This window comes from Onthophagus taurus, chromosome 2 (assembly GCF_036711975.1).
Source record: "Onthophagus taurus isolate NC chromosome 2, IU_Otau_3.0, whole genome shotgun sequence".
NCBI classification, from domain to species: domain Eukaryota; kingdom Metazoa; phylum Arthropoda; class Insecta; order Coleoptera; family Scarabaeidae; genus Onthophagus; species Onthophagus taurus.
Genome location: NC_091967.1, coordinates 13,066,487 through 13,085,508, shown reverse-complemented (window position 1 = coordinate 13,085,508; position 19,022 = coordinate 13,066,487). Strand labels below are relative to the sequence as shown.

Genomic DNA, 19,022 nt, shown 5'->3' with positions numbered 1-19,022 from the left:
TCCAAGTGAGGGTAGCAACCTCAATTAAAGTGTAAGATTGAAGTTACATACTGTGTAAAGCACCATCACGATGAAAACTTTTGAAAATTAAATATTGATTGCCGAAACCAGCCCGCATCCTAAGATTGTAATTTAAGAATGTAGACTTTTTAGAATTTTAAGAAATATTGCACCTCTTTAGGATGGCGTATTCTTTTCTAAAATTACTCTACATCCAGATGTCGAAGAGTCGTAATGATTTAAACTTATAAGATCATAAACTTCAGAATCCGAAGAACTAGAAATTGGTCTTGAAATAATGTTTCACACTAACCGAAAAGATTCTTGATTATAAATTTACCATAATAGGTTTTGAGATTCCTTACATGTTGTTAAAGAAGGATTAGATGCACTTGTTGTATAATGAGAATGGAATCTTGGGATGTAAACTTCTACAGATGACATATTATTTGCTGAATTAAGCCTAACTCCAGATTCTAACGATATCATTTTTTGAAAAATGTAAGATAGAGAGATTGTTTGTTGAAACCTATCTGCATTTTGAAGCTATCTATATTTTGAGGTTGAACTTACTTCAGCTGGTAAGATAATGCTCTCTGAACTTTATCCTGCGTGTTGTTTAGAAAAACTTTCGAAATCAAATTTGTTTATCGGGGTCATGTAAGGTTATGCACGTTAACGCCTAGAGATGTTATGCAATTGAATTTGGTCTTTGAAGAAAATCGATAGTTTTAATTTCCATGAATTATTTATTTCATTACAACACACCTAAAAATTTCACTACAACCACCGTATTTATTTTCTGTGATTAAACAAGTTCGAACGCATAAAGTGGGGTATCAAAGGCGAACAAATAGCTAGATTAGTTCTAAATGAAACATAACGTGTTATGCAATCGTAATTGTAACATTTATGAAGAGATTTACGTAGGTATATTTGAAAGTGGTGGCACATAAACGCGCTAGTTACATCCAAAAACACATAAAACATACCTATACGAGCGCTAACGGTCCAATCACAGATCTAATTTGGCTAAGAGCCCTTTTATATCTCCACTTTTATATCTGGATGAATACGGACGCTAATGCTCTAAATTTTACATAATAAAACGGTCAATATACTTTACCTTATTACATAGAGATTCAATTTATTACCACGTTTCAGATTCTGTATTTTTATGTAAAATTAAAATTTTTAAACATTTTTATTTGTTTTTATTTCAGATATGACTTATCCGGAAAGACCTCAATCACCTAGCCATGTCTATAATGGTAAGATATTAATAGTAATGATTCTAGATATAATTATAATAATTACAGCTTTTAAACTTAATTAAGAAAGGTAAAACAACCTAATATCATAAATTATTCTTGAGACATTTACGAACATTTTATTTCTATATCTCTTAATTATTTTATTAGAGATAATGATAGCATGATACACTTAGTTTGTGGTGCTTTGATCTTAATGGAAAACTTTGTTAACGTGGGTCTTCATTAATATGGAATTATACGGTATTAGGCTGCTTTTCCCGTAATCAACTATTTAAGCTCGACTTAATGCATTTGGTTTGCAGAGAACGAAATACGCGACTTGGGAATGAGGCTATTCTCGAGCTCCACCAATGTAATATGTTCGTTTCGATTATCGACAATTAGTTTGATAATAATCTCGGTCAGCTTGCTCTCTTGAACTGGAACAAATTCACCGTATTAAATTTCTCTAAATCCCGAAACGTCCTAGAAAATTTCAAATAACGCAGCACCAAATATTTATTTTCACTTCTTCTTGTTATTAATACAATTTCTATGATTGCTAAAGAGAACAAATACAAACGAGGAGTCATATTCGTTTCGCTGTAAGTAAAGAAAAAAAAGTATATTCTATTTAATCTTTATATTGAATGTTCGCTATTTAAATGTTAACGACAGGGTATAAATTCTTTCAAATCTATTTGTATTCTTTTTTTGTATTACATTTTCTAGTATTTCATTTCAGATGTAGTAATAGAATATGTTTTGATTTTTGAACGTTTAAGTTGTATATTTATAACTTCGATGTACGTGTATTATAAATAAGATAAGTGAATTAAAAAAAAACTATGTGACATAAGTTGTACTAAATCATAAAGTTGAGAAATCGGAGGAGAATAGGGCAAAGGGCGGATTAAACAGTTACTTACTTTGAATGACCAAACAGACAAAAATAATGAAAAAAAAAGAATAAATGAAGATGAAGACTATATATTTTTGTAACGAAAATTGTAGAAAATGAAAAATTAAAATTTGTCTCGCTGGCTTCGGCATGTTTATTTACAATCTTTAAACCGGCAAAATTACAAAAAATTCGCATGTAGAATTATGTATTTATGTATAAAAGTGATATTTAAAGATTTAATATATTACATATAAGTGCATAAAAAATTTTTTTTAAGATATTTTGGGAGAATTGTCTAGGTGTTGCATACAAATTGTATAATTGATAACTTTTGATTATGATTAATTTCAATATTATATTATTATAAATGGTTTTGAATTACAAGTATAAAACTAAAAAATAGATGATTTTAAATTTTATCTAAACTTGAATGATTGCAATGCTTTTTCATAAATGGATTAAATCCAGGTAAGAATTCCTAAATTAAAAAATGTTTTAATGTTATTTTCTTCATTTGATGCGACTCAAATAAAATATTTTGTTGCATTTATCATTTGATATGATTTAAACGTTTTAATTTACAGATTCAAGTTATTATTGAAACTGGTTTCTTTATGAAACTGTTTATGAAACTTTGGCCATAAGATCTTGATAAGTTAATGATATCAACAATCCAACCGTACTGACTTTGACCACAATTGTCAAAGATTTTCTTGGACCCATCGCCTTAATTTTTGTTTGACCATATCAAATGAGACGCCAAATGGTTGCTTTAATACCATAAATTTTAGCTTTAGCCCCATGTTGTAGTATATAGAAGAATAATGCCAAACCCATGAAATCCACATCAATAGCATATACTTGCGTAAAATGCATTACCATATTGCAAATTTGCTTCACCAACAGCTTCATTTATACGAACTACAGACCAAAATCCAATTATAGATTATAAGTAAACTCAACCCAACTCTAGAAGCTTTGCCTTCAATTATCATTCAGTAATAATCCAAATATATCAATCCATACACTGTTAGCAAACGTTTTTGAAACACAAATAATAGCATGCATCAAATAAAACTCTTGTCATTAGCCTTAAAATGGAATCACAAACGCATATTGATCTCCTTCTCTAATAGAACACAATTTCATATAGAGGAGATCCTTATAAATTTTGAAATCATCCCAAAAATATAATTCGAAAAATAACAATAAATAACGGCCTCAAGCTTTATGCGCAAGTTTCATTTCATTTAAATATTTTGTTTAGTATGTTAATAAAAGCTAATAAAGGAATCACAAAATAACGGCTTCAAGCTTTATGTGCAAGTTTCCATTCATATCTACGTCCCGTTTTCAAGCCAGTGAATGAATAGTCTCTAATACCTCTTCCGGGGTAACATCAATTCTCTATAATGAATAGGCGAAATAGGATTGTTCTGGAAATTCTCTGTAATATAGTAATAATCGCATTTCTATATCATCACCACCTTGTAATACTGAATTCTAATGCTTCATGAAAATCATGATCATGAAAATCCTGAAATTCATTCCGGTCAATAATTACCGTATTAGATTGAAATTTCCTACCATAATAGTCGACCCGAGATCGCGAAGAGAAATAGACACAACAAACGTGAAAATGTACAGGAAGAGCTTTCGCAATTAATCGAGTGAAATTGTTGTTTAACGAGTATAGCTTACGCAGATAACATTTTAGCAATAAAGCATTAAATAATCTGGTTTCATGTAAGTGGAGAACGTAGAATGATAATAACTTGCTTGACAATAATTAAATAATTTGCCGTTGTCTTCAAATGACTATCAAATTAATATGTATATTATAACATTATATTTAATATTATCCCTTGATTTTCCTTATTTGAATCACTTCATACTATTATGCTATTAGCAAATCATTCCAGCTCTTGGTAATGATCCTCAAATTAGGGAGATGATCAGAAACACTAATAAGAAATTGATTTTACAAAATACATGTCTCGCATTTCATTGTCCAAAAACAATTACGCTGTGAAATTTTTGCCAAGCGCAAGTACTAAATATTAATAGAAAAACTAAACCCAACCCAACCAAATAACAAAGGCAAAGGGAAATTATCAAGCGTACTTGTTAAATAGAGACACCGAAACAATATCAAGGATATTCGTATAATTAAGAATCATGTACCCATGACAATATTGTGGCCAAAAATAAAATATCGTACTTAGCTTGACAATAAGAATGTCAATAGAATATCGTATGTTCAGAGCTAAGTATAAGGGATAGAAGCTAATCTATCAAGCGTGAAAATAAGAAATAGGGGCAAAAATGAAAATATTGATATGTGCAAAAGCATATCAGTAGAATATCACAGAAAAATCATGGTCAGAGGATAACGTAAATTATCCAGAATGATTGCATAGAAACCGGCGAAATAATCTGCATAAATAATTTTTCATAGTAGCAAATTATTATGCGTTAATGTTGTGAAACTAAATATAAAGAGAGCAATAATATCGTGAATAATATCAAGAATATCAGAAATAAAAGCAGATTACAGATCTCTGTTTTGTATGTACCGATACCATCCGAAAACTAGACAACGTTGTTTAGTCAAAAATTTAACTCTACAAAGGATATCCCTCATTCCCTAGTAAATACGCTTGCTATAACTTATTAAAATTAATATAATCATACCATAGCCATAATCAGTTCTACAACTTGTAATAAAGTTGTCAAAATTGTGACAACACGACACATTTCAACAGTTTCGCCCAGTTTAGTTAATCCTTTGATTTTGATACCAGAATCTTGTCTCTGTATTTGTCTGGCTCGGAGGAGTAAATGGCCATAAACCCAAAAGGAGGCAAGATAACTGCAACAACTGTAAACACTACTATAATTAATGGAGGATATTTCCCGACAATCCAAATTTGCAATTTATAATGTACAAACACAACGATGCATAAAGGTGCTGTTAGAAACCCTTCACAGCCTAATTTGACTGTATTACCGATAGTATAATTATACTGTTAAATATGTTCGTGAGTATGAGACTAATGTGTAGTATAGTATATGATCATTACAAAATAATCACTATTACTTATTAAATTTTGAGTAATACTTTAAAGTATACTTTTAGCCAAAACCACATCAATTGATGAAACCTGCCGATAACTAAATGTATTATTAGTCATGGTAATAAGATAAATAAATCATGATTTTGATCCTAAACTCAAAAAATTAATTACGAGTTTAACGAGAATCTTGTATGTTATATCTCTATCAATCACAAACATGACAGAAAGCTAATTCATACACACATTCAAAGGATATGTGTAGAGTTTCGTTTGCAAAACTAAATATACCCTGTCATGCGTTTATATACTGACTTGTTTAAGTTATGTTCAGAGTATTCGTAGATAATTCAGAAAAATCAAACTCTATAATAAATTGTTAGGCTGCCAAACAACTGTTTTTCACTCATTTCACATTTAAACATTATCCGGCACACTTAATTGAATCAAAATTCAATCAAATCTTGATAATTAGCGGATGTAGTTTTATATTAACTTACAAGTAATACAACGCCCGTTAATATTGATAAACTTTTTGTATTTGTCAATATTTGGCAAAATAGCGCAAAATAAACAATTTTTGAAATTCTAAATCATCTAATTAAACTTTGTATCTGTAATTCAAAATCACCTTGTATAGTTAACACCAAAAATTATCTGAAATACTACTTATCATTAAAAAATCTTATAGTGGCTACAGACACATCTCTCAAAACTTAAAATTAAAAAATTAGTTTCATTGATTGTACTTTTTCAGTTTTAAATCAAAAAGAGAGATTGAACAAAAATTAATAAATTAACGTTTAAATATTTAATTTTAATACAAGTTACCCCAACCGAAAATATACATAACCAGATGCCTTTAATGTAAACCAAATCACGTAAATCGCACGCCGTGGTTCCAACAGGTGCTGATTAAGGAGGTTAATGGAACTTAGAAGCTGCAGTAAAACCGCAATCTGAAACTCCACATACACACCTGTAACTATTATCCGGCCGCATACAACACGTTTATGTATATAATATTTTCATTAAGTTATAAGCCAATATGTTCTAATTTAACACTGAAAAAGTACACATTTTGGGCTTATAAACATTTACAATCAGAGCATCTAAAACTGAACTATAAAAGTGTATTTATCTTAGGAAGGTTCAATATCGAGCGCTCCTTTTTTTGGTTGTTTGAGTTTTAAGCTGCCGTCGTGAAAGTGTGAACATAATGTCACCGTAACGGAAAACGTTCGCTTAGTTGAAAGGTAAAAGAAAAGCATCTAAATGAACCCAAAAAGAAAACGAGAGAAACGTCTCCTTGCTTTGAAACCACACTCCGGCACCTGTTAATTGGTGTCCTATTACCTATTTCGCTTATTAGTTACCGTCAAAGGGTCCAACAAAAGCATAGATAGAGCTATACATTTTTCTTTATTTACCAATTTTTTATTTCTTTTCTTATAGATATACGTGTAGATAAGGCGCATTATTAAACTCCGAACATTGCGCCTGTAATTATACTAAATGTTGATCAGTTTTATATAGTATATTAGAAAAAAAGCTAATCGATTAAGACTAATGCACTTTTTCCGAGCACAATATTAAATTTTTTTTTTTATAAATTTATCATAGAAATATTTACGTTACGTTCAGTGATCGATATCTACCTTAAAAATAAAACGAACCAAAGCTGACTAAATAAACTGTGTGTTACATAGATAACTCTAAATGTATAGAATTTTTGTTGCAATGATAAAAAATAAAATAAAATGTGCAGTATAAGCTTGTAATGTTAATAATTTAAAAATAATTGACAGCGCGACCAGAAATTGTAATTTCCAGAATTACCATAAACGTATAATCCCGATCTGATTGCGGTCACCATCCAATCCAATATAGGATTTACGATAATTATAAAAGAATTATGTTAACTAGAATATTGATACAGCTTCAAACAACACCATCTAATTAATCTGCTGCATAACACCATCTTATGTTACACATTTTATACAAAAAATACACAAAAAAAATTCGTTATGTTGTAAGCTATAAAAAATCTCGTATTAAGTTTACTTTTAGGAAACGTTACAACAATAAAAAGAAGTAAGCACACGTGTTAATGTTGTCGTCATCATCAAGTATTGACAAATTTTGTGTAACGTCAGGACGAAGAGAGTTAAAGGTCTGTGAAGGTGGCGATGAAACCGACGTATAAACTATTATAGGAAGATGTATTTTTTACTATGTATTACATAAAAAAGCTTATAAGTGTCGTGATATAAACGTATATAGGTTAACCCATTAACTGTGTATGTACGTAAGTAAAAAAAAATCATAACGAAACCGTTCTGCAATTTCTGTATCGCGGGAATTATTGACAGAAATAATTAAAAAATGAATAAATTAATAAAAACGTGTGACACCGTCAAGATTTAATTGTAAGTAACATTATATTTAGGTATGGAATCTCGTCGCTATATAAGTATCGCGTGCTATTACTGTAAAGGATGAGTATTTACGAAATTGTATGGCATACATGGAACTGACAAAGAATAAAACGTGTTTATATTGTACATTTATAGAGTTTTTATTCAGAGAAATATCCCAACAAATTACTGAAACGTGTTATAATGAAGAAAGCTTTTCCATTACGACTAAAAGTTTAAATATGAACAAACTAAATAAAATATTCTATTAAAATATAAAATGAGTAATGGAAAAGAAATTTTAACTACATAATTTTAAATAAGGGTAAGTACCTATTTATTATTGTTTATTAAATATAACATTTTACGAACGAAGTTTTAATAAACAATTTTTAATAACATAAAAATTACGCGTGTAACGTGTAATAACAGGAATCCGGATGGATATTACTCGAAAAATAAATTATGCACCATCAGGTAGAGCAAATTGTACAATTGCAATTAATTTCGTGAATATAAATTCCCGAATTCGATGTTATTGCAATTGGAAGCGATTCATAATGGTGCCATGCGATTGTATCGTCTAAATTATGTATATTGAGAATGTAAACTTAGTAATATTGAATTTATAGTTGAATCAATTTGTGTAAATAATGGTTATTGTTTAATAAATAATATTTCGAGAAAAATTATTTATCTCGTTTAAAAAATCAATTTTTTAAATCCAATAAATTTACTTAGATTGTTATGTTTAGTGCTACTTTTTTATGGATGTCGCAATATTTAGAAGAGAGGACAGTTTTCATCATTTTAGCATCCATTTGTGAGCCATTGAGCCTTGAGCTGCTGCATAGCTTTCCCTCGGATGGCCGCAATCTGCGTCACTGTCTCTTTCCATGTTGTTCTAGGTCTCCCCATGGCTCGCCTGCCCTGTGCTCTCGCTTCCATGTATATCCGTGGTTTCCTCTCCTATCCCATTGGCCAAACCAAGACAGCTTCAAAAATCCTCCAAGAATCATCCTCGACCGACTGCATATTAAGGTATTCTCGAATATGACTGTTCCATACTGTGTCTTTCCTATAACTCTCCAGATGCATTTCATTTGGACTGCATTAACCCTAGTGACTGACCTGGGTGAGAAGTAGAGTATACTTGTTGATGTGTTTCAAAATTTTTTTGAATTGATTCAAAATTATACTTCTCAAATAATGAAACATATGATCCTAAAACTCATACAAACAATCACACAATGGAAGGTATTGATCGCCTTGATCAACACTTAGCTGTTCAACACCAAGAAAATAGGGTAAGAAGTATTACAAAATGATTTTCCATTTTTTAGATTTAGCATCATCGGACTCATTTGTAATCTACCAAAAATGTGGAGGAAAGAAAACGCCACTGGAATATAGGACAGATGTACTTCTGCATCCCTAACCAAGGTGGATTGACCTTGCAACGTTCTTTTTCCCCAAAGTGAAGAAGTTGTGTAAAGAAAATTAAACGGAAATCGCGATACCATTGCCTGGACTGCCATATTTGTCTATGTGATACGACTGTTGTTTGGATTCTAGCGTAACATGACAAACCCAAGTTTCATCACCGGTCACAATTTTGCTTAAGAATTCATCTCCTTCACGATTACATGGAGTAAGAAATGTCGAAGCACTTCCAAGCCGCTTCGTTTTGTGAACATCCTTGAGCATTTTTGGAACCCAACGGAAACACAATTTCCGATAATTTAATCGTTTTGTGACAATCTCATGCAATAAAGTGGATCAAAACGGTACTTATTTTACAGACACACCTCGTATAAAAGATTGAATTAAAGTTTTTAGTGTACTGATACTACCTTTTCTTGATTTTTGATACGTCTCAACGAGTTTTAGATCACAATAATATCTATAATGGATAATGGAATTCATGATATACACAGGTAAGTGTGTTTTAAAAATCATTTCCTTTTCTCATTTTTTGAGACATTTTTTTCAATTACAGAACCAAGAAATATATTACAAGAGAAGTTCAAAGATCTGGTACATCTGAGTCAACCATCCACCTGAATATGCTAGGTCATTTTTTAAACGTTTACCTCATACCCTACAAAGAAAAAAGTAAACAGGACATTTCCTTAAAAAAAGAATAAGAACCACTTTCATCATATGTGACATTCCGCGTTCTTTCAGTATTTATAATATTTTTTCATTTAATAAAGCAAATTCTTATAAATGTTGGAATTTTTAAAAAAATATTTTATTTAAAAATGTATCAAATATAATCATCAAACTGGTATATGTATAAGTAAGCATAATAAGATTCCATAAAAATAAGTCGTGATAGAAGCAGTAAAATTCACCTCGATGAGAATTAGCTTAAATCACAAGATAAAATTTGACACAATTACTACTTTTTTAAAACTACAATACCGATTATACTGCAATTATGTGTATAACTGAAAAACGATTATGTAGCGTTCTAGTTGTTACGGAACTTGCTTATTCAGTTAGTGTGTTGGCTATTAACGTATTTATTTCGCTTCAAGAATCGCCATCATACACCGACGAATCCAAACGGAGTAATTTCTCATAAATATTCAAGCAACCACCGCGACAGTTAACAATACCAAAGGAAATTGACGCATTATTGTCAGACATTGTTACGGAGTTGCGCTAGACTTCAACTGTTGCAGACCTTGGTCGTAGTTTCTAGACATATTCAGACACGACAATAAGTAGCGGTGCAGTTTATGCAATCGCAAAACGGTGAACTGCAAACTCAATTTACGTTTTATCAACGTCAACCATACTCGAACGTAATTCTCCTTTTCATCATTTGCATTTGATTATATCATACATTTTAAATGGAAAAGCTCGTAGATTTTTTTTGAAATAAAAGTTTTATCAAATAAACTCATTAATATCTATATGAATAAATAATAATCCTAAAAGTTTTATGAGTACATAAACTAACGTCAATGTATGCATTCGTCATTTCTATGCACATATTTATCGAATGATCTTTGGAGGATAATGAAATTCAGAGGTCGTCTGAAGGTGTTTGTCGTACATGTCACGTACTCCAAGCGAATATCGAACGCTACCCCCGTAAAAATAATGATAATATTCGATGTTCTAGTCGAACTCGATCCGAGTAATGAACATAACATCTTTTATGTCGTATCGTGGAACATTTTGCAATATCAACATTGCTGAAATTATTTCGGTTTTCTTATAATAAAGCAATATGGTAATGTAACCGTATTGTTATACATAAAATGAACCTAAAAAGAAAACTCTATGGAAAGATGGATTAGCAACTGAATGACCTCCTCCATCACCAAGCTTGACAACACACTATTTTTCCCACCAGAGTTTTCAATATGCACAAAAAAAACAAGAATAAATGTATTCAAAATATTTGTATATAATGATCAATATAAAAGTCTAAAAATTTAATGCTTAAGTAATTTGCTTTTCAATAAGAAAGTACTTATAGGTTGTAAAAGCTTTCTGAAAAAAGCTCCTTTTCTTTAAAATAAAGTTAGGTATTCAGGTCTTTGTCAAGGTATGATTTATCGGATATTCGATAGCTTTATCAGGTTGGATACTGGATGGACCAAAAAAAAGGTTGAGCAGGTGGAATATGTGAGGAATGCACGAAGTTAAACTATCTGTAGGTGGGTGGGTAACTGGTTCCTTGTACGTGACCTGAGCCACGTGACTGGATGCTGGAAACGTGGGATAAGGTTGCCAAGTCGAACGGTTTATTCGCCCGGAGGGATCCGCTAATCAAAGGGGTGCGACGAATCGGAACGTTCTAAAGGTTTAGAGCATATTAAATTTGGTAATTTCAAAGGAGTTCGTTCCGCTGTCAATCGCACATTCACGCGCGAACCTGAAACCGCTTTCCTTCGAATACTCCGCCATCTCGCTCTCCTTATTCCCAGTTTACGTAAAATAAAGCCATCTTTCTTAACCGCCCCTTTTCAAACCTTTTCGAGGTGAAACGATTAAGCCTAGAATAATTTATAGAAAAGCTTTTGTTGAAGGATTAAAGTAGGGACAAAAATATGCAATACAAAATAAAATATCCATAATTCTCACTATTAAGTTAGTCTAACACTATTAGTTGATCACTTTGATGACGTAAACAGAGAAGTACTGCAAATAAATTCTACACATTCCTTCTATTTATTATACTAGTCTGTGTCTTCACAGCGTCGCAGAAACGAAGCCCTTATCATTTCAAATATCGATTTTGGCGAAATAGTTTCAAAGGTATTTTCTATAAGCTGCCATAAGTCACAAGAGATTTTAAAAATTCGCAATTGCAAAAATCAAGTAGATTTAAATTGTGGGGTTTGGACCGAACCTCATTCATTTAGGAATTTTTATTGGATAATTACAAAATGGGTAGGAATTTTACCATGTATGTAACAATAAGTTAAAGTTGCTACTTAATAAATTAATTGCTGTTAATTATCACGTCTATTTTAATTTATTTTGCAAAGGACTTCGATTAGTATCTCATTGTTCACGGTTCGAAAATGTAGTTCAATTCGCTAATGACACGATTCAAGTTTTTTGCTGTAAAATGAAAAACGCAAATCGAATTTTGCAAAGCATCGGTACATTACTACAAATTAAATCCCTTCAAAAGGACGGGCGTTCGATGTGCGTACCAACAAAGCCGCGTTCCGGACACGTTGCGGACTTTTAAAAGCGATTTTTCAACCATAGAGAACATCACCCCTCATTGACACTACGAAAAAAAATTCTACCGAAGTATGAATTCCAAAACCCTACATGTATAGATATACTGATGTGCGGATGTGTTGATGTGTAGATATGTGGATGTATCGATGTGGTGATATGTACATACCACAACAACTTTTTTTGTTCCTCACATAGTTTTCTGAGCATTATTAACGTAATTAAAACAAGGTTCAAAATACCATGTTCAACAGCGATATAAACTCCACTTCATAATCTAGACGTTACTAGTTCGCTTCGCGTGCTACTTCATATATTTTCATATTTCCACCACCTGAGAGTCGACGGTGGCTACAAATAACCGCCGATAGCTGGCGTAATTTTGATTTATCGCCCGACTGTGCGTATAGAAACCGCACACGTTGCCTAGAGAAACCGCGGTCTACTACACACATACTATTACTAATAAGCACCAGTCTACGACCGACCGCTTATCACACGAGAAATTATAATGGGGCAGGTCCGGGTGCGACAACCACATGGACACGTGCCTGAAATTACCGGTTATTTATCGTTTCCACATAAATGCCATACACATTACAGTTACACAACGATAATTAACTTCAAACTGGATATATAAAATATTACAGTAAAATCTCGATATAACGGATTAACGGGGTAGAGAGTGTCCGTTATAGCCAAAAGATCGATATATGAATAATTTTAATCCACACAAATTCGAGCAGCAATCCACGCTATGTCGTTCAGTCTACGTGGCTTTACATTTATACCAAGCACAGTAGAATCTACATCCTGCGAACAGGTGCACAGCTCGAAATCCCATTCGTGACGTCAACGCTGAATAACAATTAAAACTAGAACTGACACTAGAAGCTAGAACGCTAGAACTAGCTAAAAATTCTCTAACGCAATCACTCTAAACATTTTTTTTTACATCCAATAAACATATTTGGTACTCTCTGTTTTGCTCTTGGGCAATAGTTTCAGGTCCCATGTTGCAGATTTCTCTTATGCGCATTCGGGTTAAATATGGCACTTGTTGAGTTGTTACGCTTCTTTAGATTATCTGTTACCAAATCAAATGAAAGTTTTTCCAGAAAAACAATTCGAAGCATATTTCAACCAGGATTTTTTGAATTGAACACAGAAAAGGCGTTTGTGGCAGCTATGTTCAATACACGATAAAAAATTACCATAGGCCACCTTTTTGTGTTTCTGGCACAGTTATAATTGACACATCGACTGTGTCAACACCACCCATCGTTTATTGTCAACATTATTATTTCAGGTTTTTTTTGTAATTTCCTCTATGCAATCATCGTCTTGCATAGCGGATACGGACAGGACCTTTTTTCCTGTTTTGGAACGTACGACGCTAATGTACAATTTTCTGCAAACCCAAACATACTTGTACCTGCTGGTTGTACACCAATTATAAATCACATAATAGTTTTTGCTTGTTCTTTTTTATGGTGCCCACTACAGTTAACTTTATTTTCAGCAGGCTTTCGTATAATGGTATACTAGTGTACCAGTTATCCATGGTGATGTAACTCCCACCGTTCACTATTGGTTGTACAAGACGCTCAACAACTGCTTTTCTGCTGTTCTCGACACAAAAGAGTCCAGAGGGTTGTTTTCCAACGTAAACATCCATATTCATTCGCCGACAGTAGTATACTCTGATGGCGAATAATTTTTCTTGCAATTAGAAATAAACAATTTGCACAAATCTCGTATGGCTTAATCTCGGGTTTAACCGTCTTATGAGACGTACGGCTAAACCCGAATGTTTCTAATTATATGTGTAGTGTTTCTTTTAGTTCAATAAAAATATACAACAATATAGCGCTGAATAACAATTAACACTAGAACTATTCCGTCTTTGATTTGTACATCGTATAGACAACTCGGGGAATACCCCGATACACGATTTTCATGAGTGTTTATCTCACATTTTTATAAAAGTTAAAAATCTTTTGTCTATAAATTTTTTAACGAGTAAGACAGGAGGTAAACTAACTGCGCTTCCTCATTAACCCTTATTATGGACTGTCAAAACGTTCAAAGGGTGGCTAAACTGACGAGGGTGCATGTTGGGAGCTCTATACCGTTACGAATTAACTACTTAGTAATTATACGTGTTTTTTTTTGCTAAACGAGACAGGAAGCACTTCAGAGAGCGAGTCCTCGGCTGGGCTTTTTAACGATCGTCAACGTTAATATTTCACAATATGCCTTAATGACTTTATGTGCTTTTTGCATTAGCTGATACTTACAATACGCACTTCATATTCTCTCTGAAAGGTACTATGTTTTTTTTTAACAAAAGGAATATAAAAAGCGGTTCCAATAACAATTGGAAATTCCAACGGTTGTAACTGAAAATTGCAACTTCTAATTAAATTATTAAGTTAAATTTATTAAAAGTCGTTTGGAGGAAAGGTGTTGGTGAATAATTTATTACTGGGGGGTATAAAATAGTTGCCACGGGTAGAAAGCTGTATTTTGAAAAGCAATAAGAGGAGTTTGGCCATAATTTTTCCCTCTGAGCAGAAACTAGTCTCACTTTCCTTCGGGCGCCTCTACCGCCACCGTTAGTGGATTGCAAACCAGCAAGCCGATTTTCCGTTTCCTCCGTTTAATTTAATTTAGATTTCCGGAATTTTCCTTGCAAAGCCGAAGGAACCGCCTTGGCTAGGCGCCGTTCGGCTCGTCTACTTCGTCCTTTACCTTTTGTGCCCGCCGGCATAAAAGCAAACACCCGCTTAATATAATTCAAAGAGAGGGATTTCCCGGATCCCTGCGTCCTCGGTCCGGACTTAAAGGAATTGATTAAAGTTAAAAGGATTAGATTTCAAAGCGTGGTCATATAAACCGCCGTTATACCGCTTCAAACACCGTCAAATAAACTATATCTCAACAAATCGATCATCACTCCAACTTTTTATTTATACTTAAAACTATTAAAGTTAGACAGAATTCAATTTAGGATTTCACAAAATTTTAATGAAAAAGTTTATAAAATAATCTCTCTAAAATTTCTCTTGGTTTATTACGGGACTTTTAAAAGGGAATTACGTTTTCAGTTTAATTTTAACCGTAGGACAGTTACGTCACAGATACGGACAGTAAAATCACGACGAGAACAAGCAACAAAATGTTGAATTCACGTCATGTCCGAGTTCCTATCTCGCCGCCCTTTTGAAAAACTGGATGTATTTTTACGTACGCTTTCGGATATAGCAAACACAAAGAAAATAATTTTTGTATATAACATTAAAATTTCATTTAACTCTTTTACATTTTTCCTAAACAATGGAGGAAATAATTATCAGAGTTTTAATTAATTCATCATTTTAAACAACCCCTAGGGGATTTTTGATTACAAAAATTTTGCGAAATAAAATGTAAATAATTCGTGACTTGTTTGTATTCTTGAAATGAAACTAAAACTAAAAAGTTTTGGGTTATAAAATAAATATAATGTATAATGTACACGTTCCAACTTTCAATTAACTTTAATTTCTATTTTAAGTACTTATATGAACTTATTGATTAGATTTGTTTACGGATTTGCAATGGGAACTCAACCTGAATACAAACTACACCCGGAAGCATTCCAAAGCATTTCAAACGTTTCGTGAATTTGAAATTGGCACTCGCGGCGACGTTGCTACGTATCAACAACGTGTCGTTTCTCCCAAAAGGGGAAATTTTAAGGTGCACTTTATCGCATTTTGGGTCAGGTAGCACATCATTGGATTAAATTGGTTCTCACTTTTAAAAACAACTTTTTTTTAGATCTTATACGTTTTTAAAAAATCTAATCAAAATTGAGATGATAAACGCATTAATAACATGCTTGTACCATTTATCGTTAAAACCTCTATTTAACTGTCATAATACTCTAGAGATTACATGGGGAAAGTCCAATGTAGTAATTTGAACTATCCAGGAACAACTTTCCTGACCGACCACGAAAACAGACCGACTATTAAATCGTTCGGTTGGTTTTTTGGTCTATTATTCAACAAATACTCTCGGGAAAGTTACCTCTGTTGAATTTATTTTATTCTAACAAACAGTCGACTGTTGTTTATTTGTAAACTTTGCAGAACGACTATATAGTTGCTATTCGTTTACAAAATACTGTAGGGATTTGTAATGGATCCCATTAAATATATATGAATTTCAACATATTTTTTAAACAATCACATTTTGGTACGTAATTAATTTTATTCGTTTATATCAGTTTATTGGAGAACTGACGAGGAATCATCTGCACAAACCGATACGTCACCAACAATTCCATCCACATCATCAACGCGAAAGAGCTAGTATTCGATCAGGTGCACATTAGATATCGACATTCTGTCACCATTGAGTGGTTACAAGTATTTACTGATAATAATCGACGTACAAATAGTAAATTGGTCCTTATTGAATTGAATAACCTTTAGTTTACAAATTGGTTTAAAATATAAAATTGTTAAAATTTGAAACGATATTTCTCTGTATTATAATAACAAATATTTTTGAAACTCTATTTATAGTAGATATAATCTACTATGTGTATTATCACAGGTGAATCGTTTACATCGGGGAACTTCTAACGAAGACTAAAGGCATAACTCTACCTCACTAATAATATTGTCGGCGTGCACATTCATTAAGTATTAGAACTTGCACCTAAGGCCCTTTATTGTCTTAAACAGGGCTTGTCTTGGCAACACCGCCCCGAGGGCGAGATGCATATGTCAGTCCTTAACACGACGCTGATGAACTAGTACAAGAATGTTAATAACTCTGGCGTCTTATTACTGGAACTAATCATCCCTAAAATTTGCGTCTAATAATTTTCCAGGAATCTTATTAATCAAATATGCTATCACCGGATTTGTTTCAATAATTGTTCATAAAGATTTAAATAAAATTTATGAAAATAAATAATATATAAACAATTAATAACTCAATAAATTAGAAAGTAAAATTAATTACAAAGAAAAATGGAAAATTTTGAATTACAAAATCAATATGTGGAAGCATTTGTGCTATTTTATTAATTCAGTGGAGAAAATACAACAAACCATTAAAAATGAGATTCCCATTTATTTGGACCAGAGACCTGCAACGAATGGCTCACGTTGTGAATCACATTCGCTAATTCGTTGCTTCGGTATTGCCTGTATTCGTCAATAGAACCGTGAATCATGTAGTGCCGTGCTCTTTGAAAAGCAGCTTTACAATCATTCGCTGCCAATCAAATTGGACAAACCGAAATTTATCCAAAATCATTTGAGGTTGAATAACTTTTCAAAAATTGTCTAATATAATAAAAATGTGTCTAAAACTATGTAAACTTATCTAATTATATAAAATCGCAAAAATTTGTCTAAACTTCGCTTAACTTTCACAACATTTTTTAGAAATTATCAAATTTAGATAGAATTAAACACATTTTGAACTATTTGTAAAATTTAGACAATTTTCGACGTAAATAATTTAGACAATTTTGGCAAGTTTAGATAATTTTACTCACATTTTGATTATTTTAGACAAAATATATTTTGAAATATTTTGAACAAAAATAAACAATTTCAGACAAATTTTGTACAACTTTAACCAAGTTTAGATAACTTTGGACAAATTTAGCGCTCACAAACTAAACAATCTTGGAGAAGTTTAGATAATTTTAGCAACATTTTGATCAATTTAATCAATTTTTTTTACAAGCTTAGACAAATTTAAGGAATTTTCGACAAATTTTTATCATTTTAGACAATTTTGTACAACTTTAACCAAGTTTAAATAATTATATACCGTCAAACGGAGTAAACTGAGACTCGGGGGTTAATACATTAACCAAAAAGAAAACAGTGGTTATTGATCCTAGAAAAAGTGTATTTAAGGAACCCTTTCCACTTATAGATAAAGTTGCTGCTTATAGATATCTAAGTGCCACAACCGCTTAGATATTATTATTTTAACCAATTTTAGCCAACTTTTGGCAAATGTAGGTAATTTTAGACTCAATTTAGATAATTTTAGACAATTTTAAACCTTGAGGTCAGATAACTGGGCACGTAATGACGTTCGTGAAAGATTTAACTTTCAGTCATTCCAAAGTTTAAATTTCCCATCATTGTAGTTCACACATAGATTTTTGCAACATAGAGTCTTTCAACCACAAACCCAATCGTACAGCTATGATGCACTTAAGCTGAGATGATTACCATTACCCGAACTTGCTTCAATTTCCTCACAATAACATTACTACCATCTATAATAAATAACACTAGTTTACAAGAAAAATCTCGAAGACTGATATTTTTTTATAACGTAGAATGTTACACACTATGTAAAATAAAAAATATACTGAACATGAACCGTTACTATGTTTTTTAATTTACGATTTTCCACATTTTTGGGTATATCTCGAAAACTGGACGTAATGGAGAAAAACTGAAGCCAGTTTCAGAATCAGCACAACATTCTACGTTAAAAAGTCTTCGAGGAAAAAATTGATTAAAATTTGTAAGCTAGTGTAATTTGTTGATTAATACCAGATTATTGATTCCAACACCACTAAAGCACCGTCTCCAGAGTTAACAATTTTCTGCGACACTCTCAGAAATCA

The 19,022-nt window shown here is 32.1% G+C and overlaps 1 protein-coding gene and 1 long non-coding RNA gene across 2 annotated transcripts in view; both read left to right on the top strand.

The window, feature by feature from the left end:
• LOC111425821 (limbic system-associated membrane protein) overlaps window positions 1–7,795 on the top strand; it is a 69,131-nt gene extending 61,336 nt beyond the window's left edge. Inside the window, exons 10-11 of the mRNA XM_023060079.2 lie at window positions 1,224–1,271; window positions 1,577–7,795. Coding sequence (XP_022915847.1) covers window positions 1,224–1,271; window positions 1,577–1,692 — 164 coding nt within the window. The 3' untranslated portion in view covers window positions 1,693–7,795. The remainder of the gene's footprint in view (window positions 1–1,223; window positions 1,272–1,576) is intronic.
• A 606-nt stretch (window positions 7,796–8,401) lies between these two features.
• Window positions 8,402–9,868, top strand: LOC139429010 (uncharacterized). The gene is made up of 3 exons (XR_011639719.1): window positions 8,402–8,689; window positions 8,992–9,585; window positions 9,648–9,868. It is a non-coding gene; the product is annotated as an uncharacterized lncRNA (long non-coding RNA).
• The last annotated feature ends 9,154 nt before the right edge of the window (window positions 9,869–19,022 follow it).